Source organism: Vombatus ursinus, unplaced genomic scaffold (genome assembly GCF_900497805.2).
Source record: "Vombatus ursinus unplaced genomic scaffold, bare-nosed wombat genome assembly UNPS02014830.1, whole genome shotgun sequence".
In the NCBI taxonomy this organism is placed as follows: Eukaryota; Metazoa; Chordata; class Mammalia; order Diprotodontia; family Vombatidae; genus Vombatus; species Vombatus ursinus.
Window position 1 is genome coordinate 23,907,366 of NW_020954608.1, and position 16,454 is coordinate 23,923,819.

At 35.2% G+C, this 16,454-nt stretch overlaps 1 protein-coding gene across 3 annotated transcripts in view; it reads right to left on the reverse strand.

The window, feature by feature from the left end:
• SEMA3D (semaphorin 3D) overlaps positions 1-16,454 on the reverse strand; it is a 256,333-nt gene that overhangs the window by 147,180 nt on the left and 92,699 nt on the right. For all 3 annotated transcript variants that reach the window (XM_027838813.1, XM_027838812.1, XM_027838814.1), the window contains exon 2: positions 11,455-11,645. In XM_027838813.1, the coding sequence (XP_027694614.1) occupies positions 11,455-11,605 (151 nt within the window). In that variant the 5' untranslated portion in view covers positions 11,606-11,645. The remainder of the gene's footprint in view (positions 1-11,454; positions 11,646-16,454) is intronic.

Genomic DNA, 16,454 nt, shown 5'->3' on the forward strand with positions numbered 1-16,454 from the left:
ATTGGCACCCACATAGAATTCATATAAACTTATATCCTAATATCAAGGATGAAGAAAGTTGGGTTCATGGAAGTTAAACAAATTGCTCAAGAACAAAAATGGGGTGCCGAGAAAGGCCCTCAGGTCTCCTGACTCCTTTCCCTCTTTCTACCATAAGAGAGTATTTTGTGAAGCAAAGTCAACAGACATTCAACAGCTGTGTATGTACAACTTAAATAAACATTATTGATGGCACTGACAACAAATTTTGGGGTTTTTGATTTCTATTAGCTCCCCAGGAGTAAAGACATGGACTCTAATTCCAGCTTTCACATTAATTTGATTGGTGACCTTGGAAAAGTTAATTCCACTCTTATAGTTCTCAGTTTCATCATGCATAAAATTAAGACAATGGAGTAAATTATCTCTAAAGTTCCTTTGTCGTTTTCCATTTATAATCAGACTATCTAACATAATAATCATAATAGCTAACATTTCCATGGAGTATAGTATGTTCCAGAAACTGGACTAAGTTCTTTAAAATTATTATTTCATGCAATCCTTACAACAACCCTAGGAGGTAGGTACAATTATTAACCTCATTTTACATATGAAGAAACTAAGGCAAATAAATGTTAAGTAATGCAGCCAGGGTTGCACAGCAAGCAAGTATCTGAGGTCAAATTTGAACTCAGGTCTTCTTGAATCCAGGTTCAGTGCTCTACCCACTATACCTCTTAACCGCCTAGGTAATTTATGTTTTTTATGATTCCAAACTATATTTTTAGATTATTATTAATAATCAATGTCATCTTAAAAACAAAAGTACACTTCAAATCTACAATTTCATCTCTATTTGTTTTTCCTTCCACATTTTCTATTAGAATTATTGGAACTTTTGGCTCATTTGTCCAGACTACACATAACTTACAAAGTCTAATCAAATAAAGCTTTTGAACCTAGTTTTTCTATAAAAATAATTTTGTTCCCACTCATATCTCCTTTAAAATGAATAGGCTTAAGCAATTTACAGCAAATGGAGACAATCCACAACTATTTCTAAATGCAAGGTATTTAGAAACAAGTTATAATAATAATTGATATTTGTGTGGGGGTGCTCCTTCTGCTGGACCAGATTCCCAATTCATTCATGCTTTCACATTCTGTTGGTAATACACTACCTCGCATCCTAAACAGAGAAACTGTTAATTGTGGGGAAGGTTTAACTTTAGGTGTTTTAACACTTTATGGAGACTAGTGCAAAAAAGTAAATCTATTGCTTCTTGTTCTGACTACATAAATGGCCCACCTCCTTTTCCAACTACATGTTTGTTGTTTTCTCTTTTGGTTGTGTCTGACTCTTCTTAACCCCATTTGGGGTTTTCTTGGCAAAGATACTGAAGTGGTTTGTCATTTTCTTCTCCATTTCATTTTACAGATTAGGAAACTGAGGCAAACAGGGTTAAGGAACTTGTTCAGGGTCACATGCCTAGTGAGTGTCTAAGGCCAGATTTGAACTCAGGAAGAGGAGTCTTATTGACACCAGACCCAGTGCTCTATCCATTAGCTGCCCACTATATAATTCTTGAGTTATTATTTGCTTTTGTGAACAATTCATTAACCTAGATTCTACATACATCTATCTTTCCACTCCTCTTTGGGTCATAATTGTGACTCTTTAGAAATCAGGGGCCCATGATTTGGAGTCATTAGCTAGAATCAATCCTAATCTGTTTGCATCTCCAGCTTCCTTTTAAATATGTCAAATTGGAAGTCCAATACATATATATTGAGCTCAACATGTTCAAAACTATGAAACTGAGCACAGAATTGGTAAGGCAGATGGTACTGTCAGCCACAAATACAAATACACAAATTAGTAAATATATATATACTTTCAAGTGGTTTCTTCAGATGGTCCATGAGCTAGATCCAGAATTGAATAGGAGAAGGAACTCACATAGGATTAAATCTGGGAAATTATATTTCTTAGGTAATCTATGACACCAAGTTATTTCCTGACTCTAGAAATTCCATTTAAAAACAAAAGAAAACAACAATATCCTGTTGACTCTAGCTAATTAATGATGAATAACTTTATTTGAATGTTAAAAAAATCTATTTGCCTAATTTTTTTCATTTCTGAGATTATTTTTAAAACATTATTTTTTAGTTATGTTGTTAAATATTTCCCAATTGCATGTAAAAATTGACATTCATTTTTTAAAATCCTGAATTCCAATTTTCTCCCCTCCCTCCTATCATACCTCCCCACCTGCTGAGAAGGCAAGCAGTATATTAATTATATATGTGAAGTCATGCAAAACATATTTTCATATTAGCCATGTTGCAAAAGAAAACACAAACTAAAAAAAAAAGTAAAAAAAAAAACACAATATGCTTCAATCAACAGTTGGAGCTCATCAGTTCTCTCTCTACAAGTGGATAGCATTTTTCATCCTGGGTCATTTGGAATTGTCTTGGATCCTTGGATTGATCAGAGTAGCTAAGTCTTTCACCATTGATCATTCTTACAATACTGCCATTACCATGTACAATGTTCTCGTGGTTCTGTACACTTCACTTTGTATAAGTTCATATTAATCTTCCCATTTTACATGTATCATCTTCCTAAATAGGAATGGAAACACTTTAACATTATTGAATCCCTTATGATTTCTCTTTCATGTTTACCTTTTTATATTTCTCTTAAATCTTGTGTTTGAATGTCAAATTTTCTATTCAGCTCTGGTCTTTTCATCAAGAATGCTTGAAAGTCCTCTATTTCACTGAATATCAATTTTTTCCCCTGAAGGATTACACTTAGTTTTGCTAGGTAGGTTATTCCTGGTTGCAATCCTAGCTCTTTTGCCTTCGTTTTCCACTTCTGTAACATGGAACCTCCTAAGTCTTGTGTGATCTTGACTGTGGCTCTATGATATTTGAATGCTTTATTTCTGACTGCTTGTGATATTTTATATTTGACCTGAAAGTTCTAGAATTTGGCTCCAATATTCCTAGGAGTTTTTATTTTGGCAGATTCTTTTAATTTCTATTTTACCCTCTGGGTCTAGAATATTGGGGCAGTTTTCCTTCATAATTGCATGAAATGTGATGTCTCGGCTCTTTCTTTGATGATGGTTTTTAAGTAGTGAAATAATTCTTAAATTATCTCTCCTCAATCTATCTTCCAGGTTAGTTGTTTTTTTTTTTTCCCATTGGATATTTTACATTTTCTTCTATTTTTCCCCGTTCTTTTGACTTTGTTTAGTGGTTTCTTGATGTTTTGTGTAGTCATTTACTTCCATTTGTCCAATTCTAATATTTAAGGGATTATTTTATTCATGAACTTTTGTATCTCTTTCCTTTTGGCCAAATCTATTTCTTAAGGTATTATTTTCTAAAGCATTTTTATGCCTCTTTTACCAAGGTATTATGTTTCTTTTCATAATCTTCTTCCCTTGCTCTCATTTCTTTACCTAATTTTTCCTCTGGTACTATGATGTTGAAAATAATTTTCAGCTCATCTAGGAATTTTTGTTGGATGTGTGTCAGATTTATTTATTTTTCCTTTGAGGCTTTGAATGTAACTGTTTTGATTTCACTGTCTCTTCTGAGTTTATGTCTTGATCTTCCATGTCACCATAGTAGTCTTCTATGGTCATATTCTTTTTTTGTTGTTTGCTTATTTTTCCAGCCTATTCCTTGACTTTGAATTTATGTTAAAATTGAACTCTATTTAAGATGGGAGAAGGGGGAGGGACATTGTCCCAAGCTTCAGGCTTTTTTTTTTTTTTTTGCACTACTGCTTTCAGAAGTGATTCTTTAAGATTGTTTGTAGTACTTCCGAGATCATGTGATCTGGAGAGAGTTATGATCACTCCTCTCCTAAGTACTTGTGCTTACCCAAGAAGGGCCCCTAATCCTTTGAGATTGAAGTCAGACTGCTCCCTCTTGACCAAAAGTGTTCCTCTCCACCCTTTAACTGTGACTCAGAAGTGAGGATAGGCAATGGAGTTACCACACAGCTTCTCGCTTTACATCCAGCACGAGCATTGTGGTCCTCTCTAATTTTTTTCTGACCAGTTGTCATATTCCCTTATCTTTTCTGACTTGAGAGTTCATAAAGCTGTGACTGCTTTTGTTGCCACTACCTAATCTCAATAGTGTCTTTGTTTCATGTGGGTTCTAGGTCAGCCTCCACTCCCATGTCACAGATCTTCTATGTTGTCTTGGGCTGGAAAAATTCCTCATCCTCACCTTCTGTTGATTCTGATACTCCAGATTTCAATTTGAAGAATTATTTTAAAGTTGTTTGATGGAGAATGTTGAGAGAGTTAGGCTGAGTGCTTCCTCTACTCCATTATCTTGGTTCCACCCCTGCTTCAAGTTCTTTCAACCCATTTCTGGGATTCTTGGCCAGGTCCCTTGACTCCAGATCTGGTCAATACTTAATAATAATAGCTATCATTGGTATAGATTTTTTTTTTAAATTTGTAAAGGACTTTACAAATTATTACCTCATTTGAGCCTCAAAACAAATCTGAGGAGGCAGGTACTATTATTCTCCTCAACTTACAGATGAGGGAAATGAGGCAAACTGAGTTTGAGTGACTTACCTAGGGCCAACAACTAGCAAATATCTTAGCCCAAATTTGAACTCAAGTTTTCCTGACTCCTGGTCCAGTCATTTATCCACTTTGCCATATAATTATCTTTAAATATAATGATTTTTACATAATTATAGTTATCTATATAGCATACAATCTCATTTGATTTTCCCTAAAAGCCTATCAGCTAGGTGTTTTTATTATCCCTATATTAAAAATGAGGAAACCAAGGCTCAGAAAAGATAAGTGACTTGCCTATGGTCATCTAGCTAGTAAGTATCTGAGGCAGGATTTAAATCCAAGTGTTCCTGTCTCTAAGTTCAGCACTCTATACACAATGCCATCTACACTGGATAATTCAATTAACTTCTCAATTTCCTTATCCTTAGTGATTACCCTTCCACTGAACTCACATTTTTATCAATCATTAAACATTGCTTAAGTAACTACAAAGTGCCAAACACTTTGCTAAGCATTGGGCATACAAAAAATAAAGTAAAAGGCAGAGCTTAGAATTTAATGAGAGAGACAATTATTACCCACCTGCAACTTCCTGTACCCTAGGCTTCCTTGTACTACTCAATTTTTGTCTGACTACATTTAATGTGTGAGCAATCTGTACAGGTCCCCTTTTTATACAATCCCTTTAACAGGGCCCTCACACTTCTCTGAATAACCCAGCCCTTATCACCTACCTGCCTTATACAGAGTACAAAGGGCTATTGTTATTGATGATCATAATACTTCATCATAAGCATCAGAGGGGTCAATTTGGTGGGTATATTATTGATAAAGAGGCAGCCTTGGAGCTAGGAAGACACGGGATCCTCTAAGATATACTAGCTGTGTGATCCCAGACAAGTCACTTAACCCCTCAATGCAACAGGAAACTCCCTACAAAGAGTGGAAAAGAAGGTACTGACCAGGGAGTTTTCTCACCAATGAGTTCCCTAAACCAACAAAATCATAGGTCCAGTCCCTATCCACTTTTATGGAAATGAACAATAATAATAATAATAATAATAATAATAATAATAACAATAATAATGCAGTTATAATTGTATGGAATTTTTAAATAAGAAGAATAAAGAAAAATAGTAAAGTGAAAATGTTATTCAATAAAACACTCAAATTCTAACTCATTCACAATCACTGTCCTCTAATCTAAAATTTTCCTACACTAATTTGAAATTGCTTAACTTGAACAAAAGACAAATAGTCTTTTGCTTCTTAAAACTATGTGATCTACCTAAGTTACCTTTACAGAACATAAAGATATATTTATTTATTTGTTCATTTATTTATTCAATTTTGCCTTCTTTTTATAGGGCCTAAAATACTTTGGGAGTTTCAGGATCTCTTCTTTCTCAGTGGTCTTATTGTTCCTTTTCTTTTGGAATCATAGAGAAATCATATCTACCTAAATCATTCCATGTAACACTTGGAACAACTGGGTTTGAACTTATTTATATGTGATCTGATGATTCATGAGTATAATGGCACATATAAGCATCTTGCCAAATTGCAAGATTATACTCAAACAAAGCTGTGACCACATGATTTGGAAGTTTCCTCCAGCAATGGAGACTGTAAACTATCCATACCTGCCCCTCCCGTATAACTGTTCTTCAATTTTTCCCAAAAGTTGGCCACAACAGGTCCATCCAATTCAATGGGGGTCTTTTTCAAAAAGAACTATCAAAAATAAATCATCTTTATGCTGGCATTGGAGCAATACTAATGGAACATACTGTTCTTCTAATTTTCATCTCATTCTTGTCACATGACCAGACCATTTTCTCTTCCTATCATACAATTTCTTAACAATGTATTTTCCTACTATTTCTCATCTGTTATATATTTCAGGCTACTCACACCTACTAGACACCTCTCCATTGCCTCCTGGGTGAAATTCATCTTGAGTTCTTCAGAAGAAGTTGTGAAGGTATAGTTTTCAAATGAGCATAAAACCAAGAGCATGAAATTTATTCACATTTTCTTGGCATACTGATTCATCAGTCCAACACTTCTCAACACTACTATGAGATCATTTGAGATCTTTGTTTCATGGCTCAACATGTACTGATTGATTTGTATTCTGGGGGGGGTACATTATAGATTTAAATAAAGTGATTCCTAAGTATGTATACTTGTTGTTCAGTTGTTTTTCAGTTGTGTCCAGCTCTTTGTGACCCTATTTGGGGTTTTCTTGATAGAGATCCTGGAGGGGTTTACCATTTGCTTCTGAAGCTCATTTTACAGATGAGGGAAAATGAGGCAAAGGGGATTAGGTGACTTGTATAGGATCACACAGCTAGTAGGTGTTTGGGGCCAGATTTGAACCAGGAAGAGGAGTCTTCCTAACTTCCTATCTACTGTGCCACCTAGCTACCCAAGTATGTATTATGTTGATTTAAAGAAAAAAAAATTCTTAAAATACAAATGAAGTCAGTAAAGGGGAGATGATTTGGAAGGGAAGAAGAAGAAAACCAGAAGGGAAGACTACCCACATCTCACTTTAAAGAAAATAACTTTTACACATTTGGGCACATTTATTTTCCTTTCTTCCATCAAACTTGTCCCTAACATTTCCTTTTCTGGTGTTTTTCTTCTCATCTTCAGGGGTTTACTCAAATAACATTCTAGTCATCAACGTGCCCTATGTACAAAATTCTCTTATCCAAGTAAGGCCCTTTTGTGATTGAAAAAAAAAAAGCTATTGCGAGATATAAGTTGTTTACACTGTTGGGAGGTTGATGGAGGTCAACTGCCTAAGGTTACTCTTAGCTCAACTTCTGTGTAAACTATTGATGTCATTGTGGGGAGCCTACCCTATAGGATACAATATATTTGATAAACATATTATACAAAATACAGTACATAGTAATATTTGACCTTGTACAAGGATAATTTTTTCCAACAAATAACAGATTTAGCATGCATAAATATGAGAGCCCCAACTAAGCAATAGAAAGGAAATCTCTTCATATGACAATGTCACTAACTGAGTTCATGTGTACTCTGAGCTTCAAAGCTAAGTTATTCTCAAAGAACATTCTTGAGCTATAACAACTATTGAACTTCTGCTGAGTTTCTAAGAAAACATCTCAAAATGATCTTGCAGCTGTTATATGTTGCTATCTCTACTGACACTTCCCATATCAAGGCAATTATTGCCTCTGTATATTGGTAGGCTTTGTCAGTGCCAAAGAATGAATGAATCATACACAGGATTTAGGGAAAGGAAGTTGAGCTTATGCCCATACAACACTAAATACTGAAAAAACAAAACAACATTAATTCTTCATTTGGGTAGAAAATGTTCCTTGGCATTCTACCAAGACTATGATGCTGTCAAAAGGATATCTTAACCTGTTTATCCCTTCCAAAATATTAGATTTGGATTTAAAAGTAAATCAAATGATTACAATTCATGTGAACTATCATATTCATGTGAACTACATATCAGAACTATCATATGAATAAGAGGAAAAATCAAGTTAGAGTGATGACAGTTCTTAGCTTATCTTTAGGAATGGAAAATGCAACAGCCTTCCATGCTACCACCCCACCTTCAGGTTAATTTCTACTCCAGCACTTAGCGCTGTGTTTACCATATTCTAGATGCTTACTATAGGCTAGATGGCTGGTTTACCAAAAGAATCTAGCTGAGAAATAAAGAGCCTAGAAAATGTGTTGTGTCAAAATTCTGGTGCCTTCATTTCTTGAGTGCCAAATGACAAGGTGATATTGAACCTTGCCAGTGCTCATTCTATCATCCCACACTGTCTCTTGATTTGTGGCTTGGAAGGACTGAGTGACTTAAGTGACTGGCCCACAATCCTACCATCATACTGTTACAAAGAGATAGAGCTGGGATTAGAACTCAACTAATCTGACCTTCAGTCCAATATTTTCTCCCACACCAAGTCATTATAAATCTTTTCACACATGCTCACTGCTCTCGGTCACTCTCCAAACTCTGGGTCTGTTTGTACCCTCACTTGTATCCTTTTGGCACTCCAAATGCATTGTCCCATAAGTCTATGGTGGGAAAACACTGAGCCTCCAGAGCATACCAAGAACCAGGGGCTTAAAGTATCAGCAGAGTTTGCTATTCTCAGCTTAACCCCAGTACCCACGATCTCACTGATCCCACACATCAAGCCTCACCCTAGGGACAAACCCAACCCTCCAGGGCACATCCAGAAATAGCCACAAATCCTCATGTGGACTCACAGTTTTTCTATCTTCACTTTGACCCTCTTTATAACACCAGCACTCTCCATCAATTCAATCCATTTGGTCACAATTTTTACTTCTTATTTACAATCCATTCCTTGTCTGTAGAGGATCTTTGAGTCACAGATTTAGAGTTGGAAGACACCTTAGTTGCCACTAAGTCTAACAACACCTCATTTTACAGATGAGGAAACAGACACAAAGAGATTAAGTGACTTGCTCAGGGTCACTTAGCTTATAGGTAATCAAGGAAAAGATGTGACCCCAGGTATTCCTGACTCTGAGTCCACTGCTGTATCCAGGCCATTACACATTCTACCTTTAATAACAAATATTCATGAGCTGGATATTACAATATGATGACAAAAAATTATAAGCTTCAAGAGAAGTCATAATACTCTTTTCTAGGATACTGCTTAGGGTAGCTATCTGGCCTTCCATGTACAACTTAGTACTTATTAACTTCCCATATTCTTACAGTATCCCTTTTTTTATTCTTCCTCTTCTCCAAATCAATATCTCCTGTAAAATGCTAACTCTAGAGCTACCAGGGAAGAAATTCTGTCTACCTTCCTTAGTGTAAGTTTTATAATGTTTTTAAAAAGGCACAGCATTTTTGTGTCCTTGGGAGAATTAAATTCTAATTTGGGAATTTAAAAGCATGTCCACTTTCACAGCATTCATATGGTTCAGTAAACTTATTTTCTCAAATCTCATTTTTTTCACCTGAACCTCACTTACCTCCTGCAACTTCTAAGCTGCCTCTTTTTTCCCCTCTTATTCCCTTCTCTGCTGTTCAATCAGAAACTATTTCTCTTCCTTTTGAGTCTAATTATTTCTGTAGTCATTCTTTTTTAGGTCATGCCATGGAAACATTCCAGCATCCCATGCAGATACCTAAACATTTCCCTAAATCCTTTTAAACTGCTGATAGGTCCCTAGCAGTTGCTTTATTCCGTCCCTTAATTCAGTCGCTCTTTAATGTGAAGTCATATATAAATTCCTTTGTCTAACATTTGGTACTCTTTCCAACCTTGTCTCTTCTACCTTTCTAGCTTTCTTACACATTACTTAACATCCCGAAACTCCACAGTCCAGTCATACTGGCTTGCTTGTTGTTCCCAACACACATTCCATCTCAGTCTCCTTGCCTTTGAACTGGTTGTGCCCCATTCCTGGAATGCTCTCTCCTCACCCTCTGCCTCTTGGGATCTCTGTTTTCCTTTAAAACTCAGCCAAAATACTACACTGTGTATGAAGTTTTTTTTTTTTCCTTGACATTCCCGGCCTTTCTCCACTTACTACTGCTTTTCCTCCAAAAACTACTGCTATTCATTTTGTATATAATTACATATGTATCTATTGTCTCCATGTAAAAAGGTAAGCTACCTGAAGTCAGGTACTATTACTTCCTTTTTTCCTTTGTATTTCTAGCACTCAGAATAGTGCCTGGGGTATCAAAGGTATTTTATAACCATGGATTAATTTAACAGTGGATTGATTATAGTTGGAAACAAAATGTCACTGAAAATACCCAAGCACATGAAAATTACCAATATACATGTTACCTGACAAATTTATACCAGAAACATGTACCTGTGTGTTATGGAAGTATGCATGTATGCATGTGTGTGTGTGTGTACACATCCTCAAAAGGTTGGACACATATAATAGCAGCTGGCAAGAGTGTACAACAGCAAGGGAGCAAGAGTGTACAAAGTAGCTAAACATGGCGAGGTAAGGTATACACTACCAAATGAACTCTAACTACTGATTTGTCATTGGGATATCTAAATGTATTTAACCAATTGTATTCCTCAATTTTTTTTTTATTTAGTTTTCAGAGTTTCCAGGTTAGCTTTTTTTTTTAATTTTTTTTTTAGGCAATTGGGGTTAAGTGACTTGCCAAGGGTCACACAGCTAGTAAGTGTCAAGTGTTTAGTCTGAGACTGATTTGAACTCAGGTCCTACTGACTTCAGGGCCACTGCTCTATCCACTGCGCCACCTAGCTACCCCAGGTTAGCTTTTAAAAGGCACACTCTATCCCTATTCTTCTGAACACTATAATGTTGAGATATGCTTATTATTCATTTAAAAAAAATTTCATATTTCTGACTAGGCTAATTGTTAGTAGTTAAGTGGCCAGAAGCTTGAGTGGAATGAATGCTGAATATGGAATCAGAGGTATCAGAGGTGTTGAATTCAAATCCTAACTCTGGACCACATCTTTCACCAGGTGAAATTTTCACTCAGCCTTTTTGGGCCCAAATTCCTCATCTTTAAAATGAAGGGATTTTACTAAGTGACCTATAAAGACCCTTCCAGTTCTGAATCTATGATCCTGTGAATTATTCTACTTTCTGGGATCTTTAAGATATATAAAACTTTGCAGAATATCAGTCTTCCCAGGTTTGTTAATCAGTATGTATGTATGATCAGTACATATAATGGACCACATATCACATACAAAAGCATGATTTCTTTTTCCCCCATAAAAAAGAATTTTTGTATATTTCTTCCATATAGTTTCAAAACTATAAGGTAACATTCAATAGTATGAAAAATTACACCTCTGAAATCATAATACAGTCACATACTAGGAAAAAAAATTTAGAAAATTACCCTTGTATGAGAGTTTGAGTCTTGGAATATTTTGTTTGGACGTTCCAATGACTGGAAGTAACACCACAATCATAGTTAGCATCACAAAGGCATGCAGGGGGTGTAAATCTTGGCTTCCACACTTTTCTCTTTGATCCTTTTTGGCATTCATGGCTAAAAATGTCCCTCCTCTTGGACAATACTAATTTAATCTGAAAAGAAAGAAAAAAATAGAATATTGTTGTTTCATTTGATCTATGCACAGAAATGAGTTTAATATAACTATTTTCAAAGAAAATAAGGTGAATATATTATGATTGGTCCCCAGATTAAAATATATGGAATTTTTCCAGATTTCAATAAGTGGTTAAAATATATTTATGTAAGCATATTGTTCTAAGTTATTTACTCATATACTGCCTCATTTCATCTGTATGAGATCTTTGAAAGACAAAATGAAGCAAAGCCTTCATTATGACACTCAGAGTTGACTTTGCACATGGATGAAATAGGTGATTTAATTTGAAATTGATTCCTTTGGGTTAAAGTAGCAATATTCTATTCATACTCTTCTAAAACACATATAAGAGGCACCTAGTTGGCACAGTGGACAGAGCAATGAACTTGGAGTCAGAATGACTCCTGTTCCCGAGTTCAAACTGGGCCTCATATGCATACTAGGTGTGTGACCCTAGGCAAGTCAATTAACTTGGTTTTCCTTAGCTTCCTCATCTGTAAAATAAGCTAGAGAAGGAAATGCAAACCACTCCAGTATTTTTGCCAAGAAAACCCCAAATGGGGCCACAAAGAGTCAGACATGACTGAAAATGACTGAACAAAAAAAAATGGTTATAACCCTGGGAGTATAATATCTGAAGTTACTCATGGGCTTTACTGTGAATCATTTTAGGCAAATACAATGCTAGCTAGTAAGCATTTATATAGTACATTAAGATTTGTAATGAACTTTGCAATTATTATCTCAGCTGATTTTTGCAACAACTTTGGAAGGTAAAGTACTATTACTATCCCTATTTTATGCAGATTGGAAAGACTGAGGCAGATTGGGGTTCAGTCCTTGGTCACACAGCTAGTAAAAACAACTGGTGTTCTAAAAAAAAAATAGATGGTATGGTGGATAGAACACTGGGAATACAATAAGGAAGACCTGAGTTCAAATTTAGCAAAAGGCACTAACCAGTTGTGGGACCCTGGCCTAGTCTGTCTCAGTTTCCTCAATGGTAAAATGGGGGAAATAATAGCACCTACTTCACAGGGTTGTTGGAGAATCAGATGGGAAAAAATGTTATAAAGTACTTAGCACATAGTAAGTGCTATATAAATGTCAGTTATTAGTAATAGTAATGGTGGGTGAGGCTGGAATTGAATTCAGGTCTTCTTGTTTGCAGGCCTAGAGTTCTTTTCATTTCACTACCTAGATGCCTAAAGAGTTAGCATTATTGCCATAGAAGGGTGTTTAGAGTAAGAGGAAAAATTAAAAGTGGAAAAAGCAAGTAGAGAAGATAAGTTTTGTCTAATTTACATTTCTGGAGGAGGGTAATAGTAGTCATTTGTAGAATAGAATTCAGTGGCAGATCTATTTTGTAATTAATACAAAAGAGTTTAGTTGGTCCTCAACACTCATCTTAGGATATTTGGTGCAATGAAAAGAGCACTAGATTGGGTAGTCAAAGGATAGCTAGGTTCAGATCCCTACTTGGGCATTACTCTCTATGTGATCTTAGTCAAATCACTTCAACTTTTTAGGACTAAGTTTCCTTACCTACAAAAATTTATAAAATCAAAGGTTTGAACCAGATAGCCCTTAAGTTCCCTTACTGCTCCAAATTCAGAATCTTATTTTCTACTGGTTTAAACTTCAGAAAAACACAATGGGGTGAGACTTTTTTTGGCATCCTCACACAAATGGGAAAAGTAACAAGGTGTCCCATGTAACATAAATTACTGATGATGTCGGGGAAAGAAAGCAGTTGTGCCCTCTCATCCCGGTACTCCTTACAACAGATTCTGGAGTCAGAAGACTGAGATGCCAATCCTTCCTTTCATATTTACTATATGGGTGACCCTGGGAAAGTTACTTACTCTCAGTTTCCTGATTTGTAAAATGAGGGGGTTGTATCAGATGGCTTCTGAAGTCCTTCCATTTCCACACCTAGGTAAATGTTATTGCATAAACTAATTCACAGTACAATCCTCTGATTATGTTGACAATTCAGATGACTTTCTTTGCACTGATTGCACAAATTCATCTCCCTGGATGGGAGAGGGACAGGAGGGAAGGACAGGGCAAACCACACAGTGTGCCCTCTGTAAAATTTTTTATAAAGGTGAAATTAAATGAACACAAAGGTTATTATGGGAATAGAGATAACCAGGGCTCATCTTCAGAGGAAGATACTGAAGCAAAAAAAAAAGCCTCTCCTACCCCAAAGAGTAACATCAAATGGTCACCTGCCCAAAAAGAATTCTTAGAAGAACTAAAAAATGACTTAAAAATCAAATAAGAGAGATTGAGGAAAATTTTTAAAAAAAGAACAATCCAAGAAAACCAAGAAGATTATGAAAAGAAAGTCAACCAACTGGAAAAAGAGATCCAGAATCTTAAGAAAGACAACAATTCCCTGAAAACTAGAATTGGGCAAAAGGAAACCTATGATGTTATAAGAGAAAAGAAATAATAAAACAAAATTAAAAGAATGAAAAAATAGAAGAGATTGTAAAACTTCTCATAAGAAAAACTGATCTGGAGAACAGATCAAGAAGAGAAAACATTAGAATAAATGGACTACCTGAAAGTTATGATCAAAAAAAGAATCTTGATACAATAATATAAGAAATAGAGAAAATTGCCTTGAAGTTTTGGAACAAGAGGGGAAAGTAGGAATAGAAAAAAATCCACCAATCACCACCTGAGAGAGATCCTAGGATGAAAACCTACAGGAATATCATAGCCAAATTCTGAAACCCCCAGGTTAAGAAGAAAACATTATGGGCAGCAACACCACCAAAAATAACAACACAAAAATTAAAATACCATGGAGTCACAATTAGAATTATACAAGATCTAGCAGTGCAACACTAAAAGACTGCAGGTCTTGGAAAACTACATATCAAAATCAGAAGAACTGAGGTTGCAGCCAAAAATATTATACCCAGCAAAGTTAAGTATAATCCTGAACAAAAAAAAATGGTCATTCAATGAATTTACAGACTTTCAGGATTTTGTCACAAAAAGACCAGAACTCAATAGAAAATTTGACATATAAGATCCAGGAGAAATATAAAGTAAATATCACAGACCACTTACAAGGGATTCAATAAGGACAAATTGTTTACTTTTTATTTGTGGCAATGTAAACTGTGTGTCTAAGATTGTCCTTAGTAATTGTGTAATTTGAAAGAAAGATTGGGGTATGGAAAGTGGAATATGATGTGATCCTAGAAAGCAAAATTGTGTAGGAAAAGGTAAAAAGAGTAATTACCTCATACAAATGAGACAAGAGAGGAAGAACTGATACAGAAGAATCAGATGGAGGAAGGCTGTTAGTACTGGAACCCTACTCACATTAGATCTGGGTTAGAGAACAACATATACATTTAGAAGGGTATAAAAGTCTTCTAAATTTATAAAGAAATAAGAGAATGAGGGAATAGGGTGGGAGGACATAAAAGGGTGTGTAGATTAAGATAAAGGAGGAGGTGAAGGGAGAGTATAAGGGAAGGACTCTTAGAGGGGTGGGTAGGTTAAAGAATAGAAGGGCAAGGTAGGGGGTAGAAATAAAGCAGAGTAGTGAGGAGAGATAGTGAGTGAGAAGGATAGTGAGGAAAAATAGGAAGGAGAAAAATACACAAGTAATGGTAGCTTAGAATGTGAATGGGACAAATTTATCTATAATATGAGAACAGATAGCAGATTATAATTTTGAATTCAACAATATGTTGTTTTCAGGAAACATGAAAATAAGATACACACAAAGATAAAATAAAAGGCAGGAGTAGAATTTAGTTTGTTGTTTTTTTTTTTTTTAAAGCAGGGAGAGTAATCATGATCTTAGACAAAGTTAAAGTTGAAATAGATTTAATCAAAAGTGAAAAATAGAGAAACCACACTATGTTTCATCAGTATTATTCAGTATTGTCTTAGACCATTTAAAATACCTAAACAGCATAAAATATCTGAACATATACCTGCCAAAACAGACACAGGAACTATACGGATATAAACATAAAATACTTTTTTATAGAAATAAACTCAGATCTTAATAACTGAAATAATATTTATTGCTTATGGGTAGGCAAAACCAATATAATTTTTAAAATGATATTTGACATAACTAATCTATTTATTCCATGTCATCCCAAATAAATTACTAAAATAAGAATTTACTGACCAAGGAAAAATTAATAAAGTTCATTTTGAAGAGTGAAAGGTCAGGAACTTCAAAGAAACCAGGGACAAAAGATACAAAGGAAGTAGATTCTGCATTATCAGACCTTAAACTATATTGAAAGGTGAGAGTATTGTTGAAACATAAAAAAAGAACAATTTCAATTACTTTAAATTAAAATTTTGTTGTGTAAATAAAACCCATGCAGCCAAAACAGAAGGAATGCAGAAAATTGAGGGAAAAAAATTCTCATAGACAATCTCTCAGATTGGGTTGCAATATAGCTGTGGTGTACAAAATGATGATCTGGTTGATTTAGACAGACATTGAAAGACTTGGACTTATGAAGGAAGCTTCTATCCATCTTTAGAGAAACAGATGATAGGAGGAAATAAGCATATTGCAGTCTTAACATGTATATATTTTTATGATTATAGATATCTATCTGTGAGTGTATTCACATTTAATTGTAGCCTTCTTTGAGTGGTGGGGGAGGAAGGGGAAAAATAAAGTAAGAAGTGCACAGCAGAGAACAAAGAAAACCAACAAAGAGGCAAAGAAAAGCTGGGCAGCTTTGAAAACAATGTGTAGTATTTATTAAATAGATTTTCT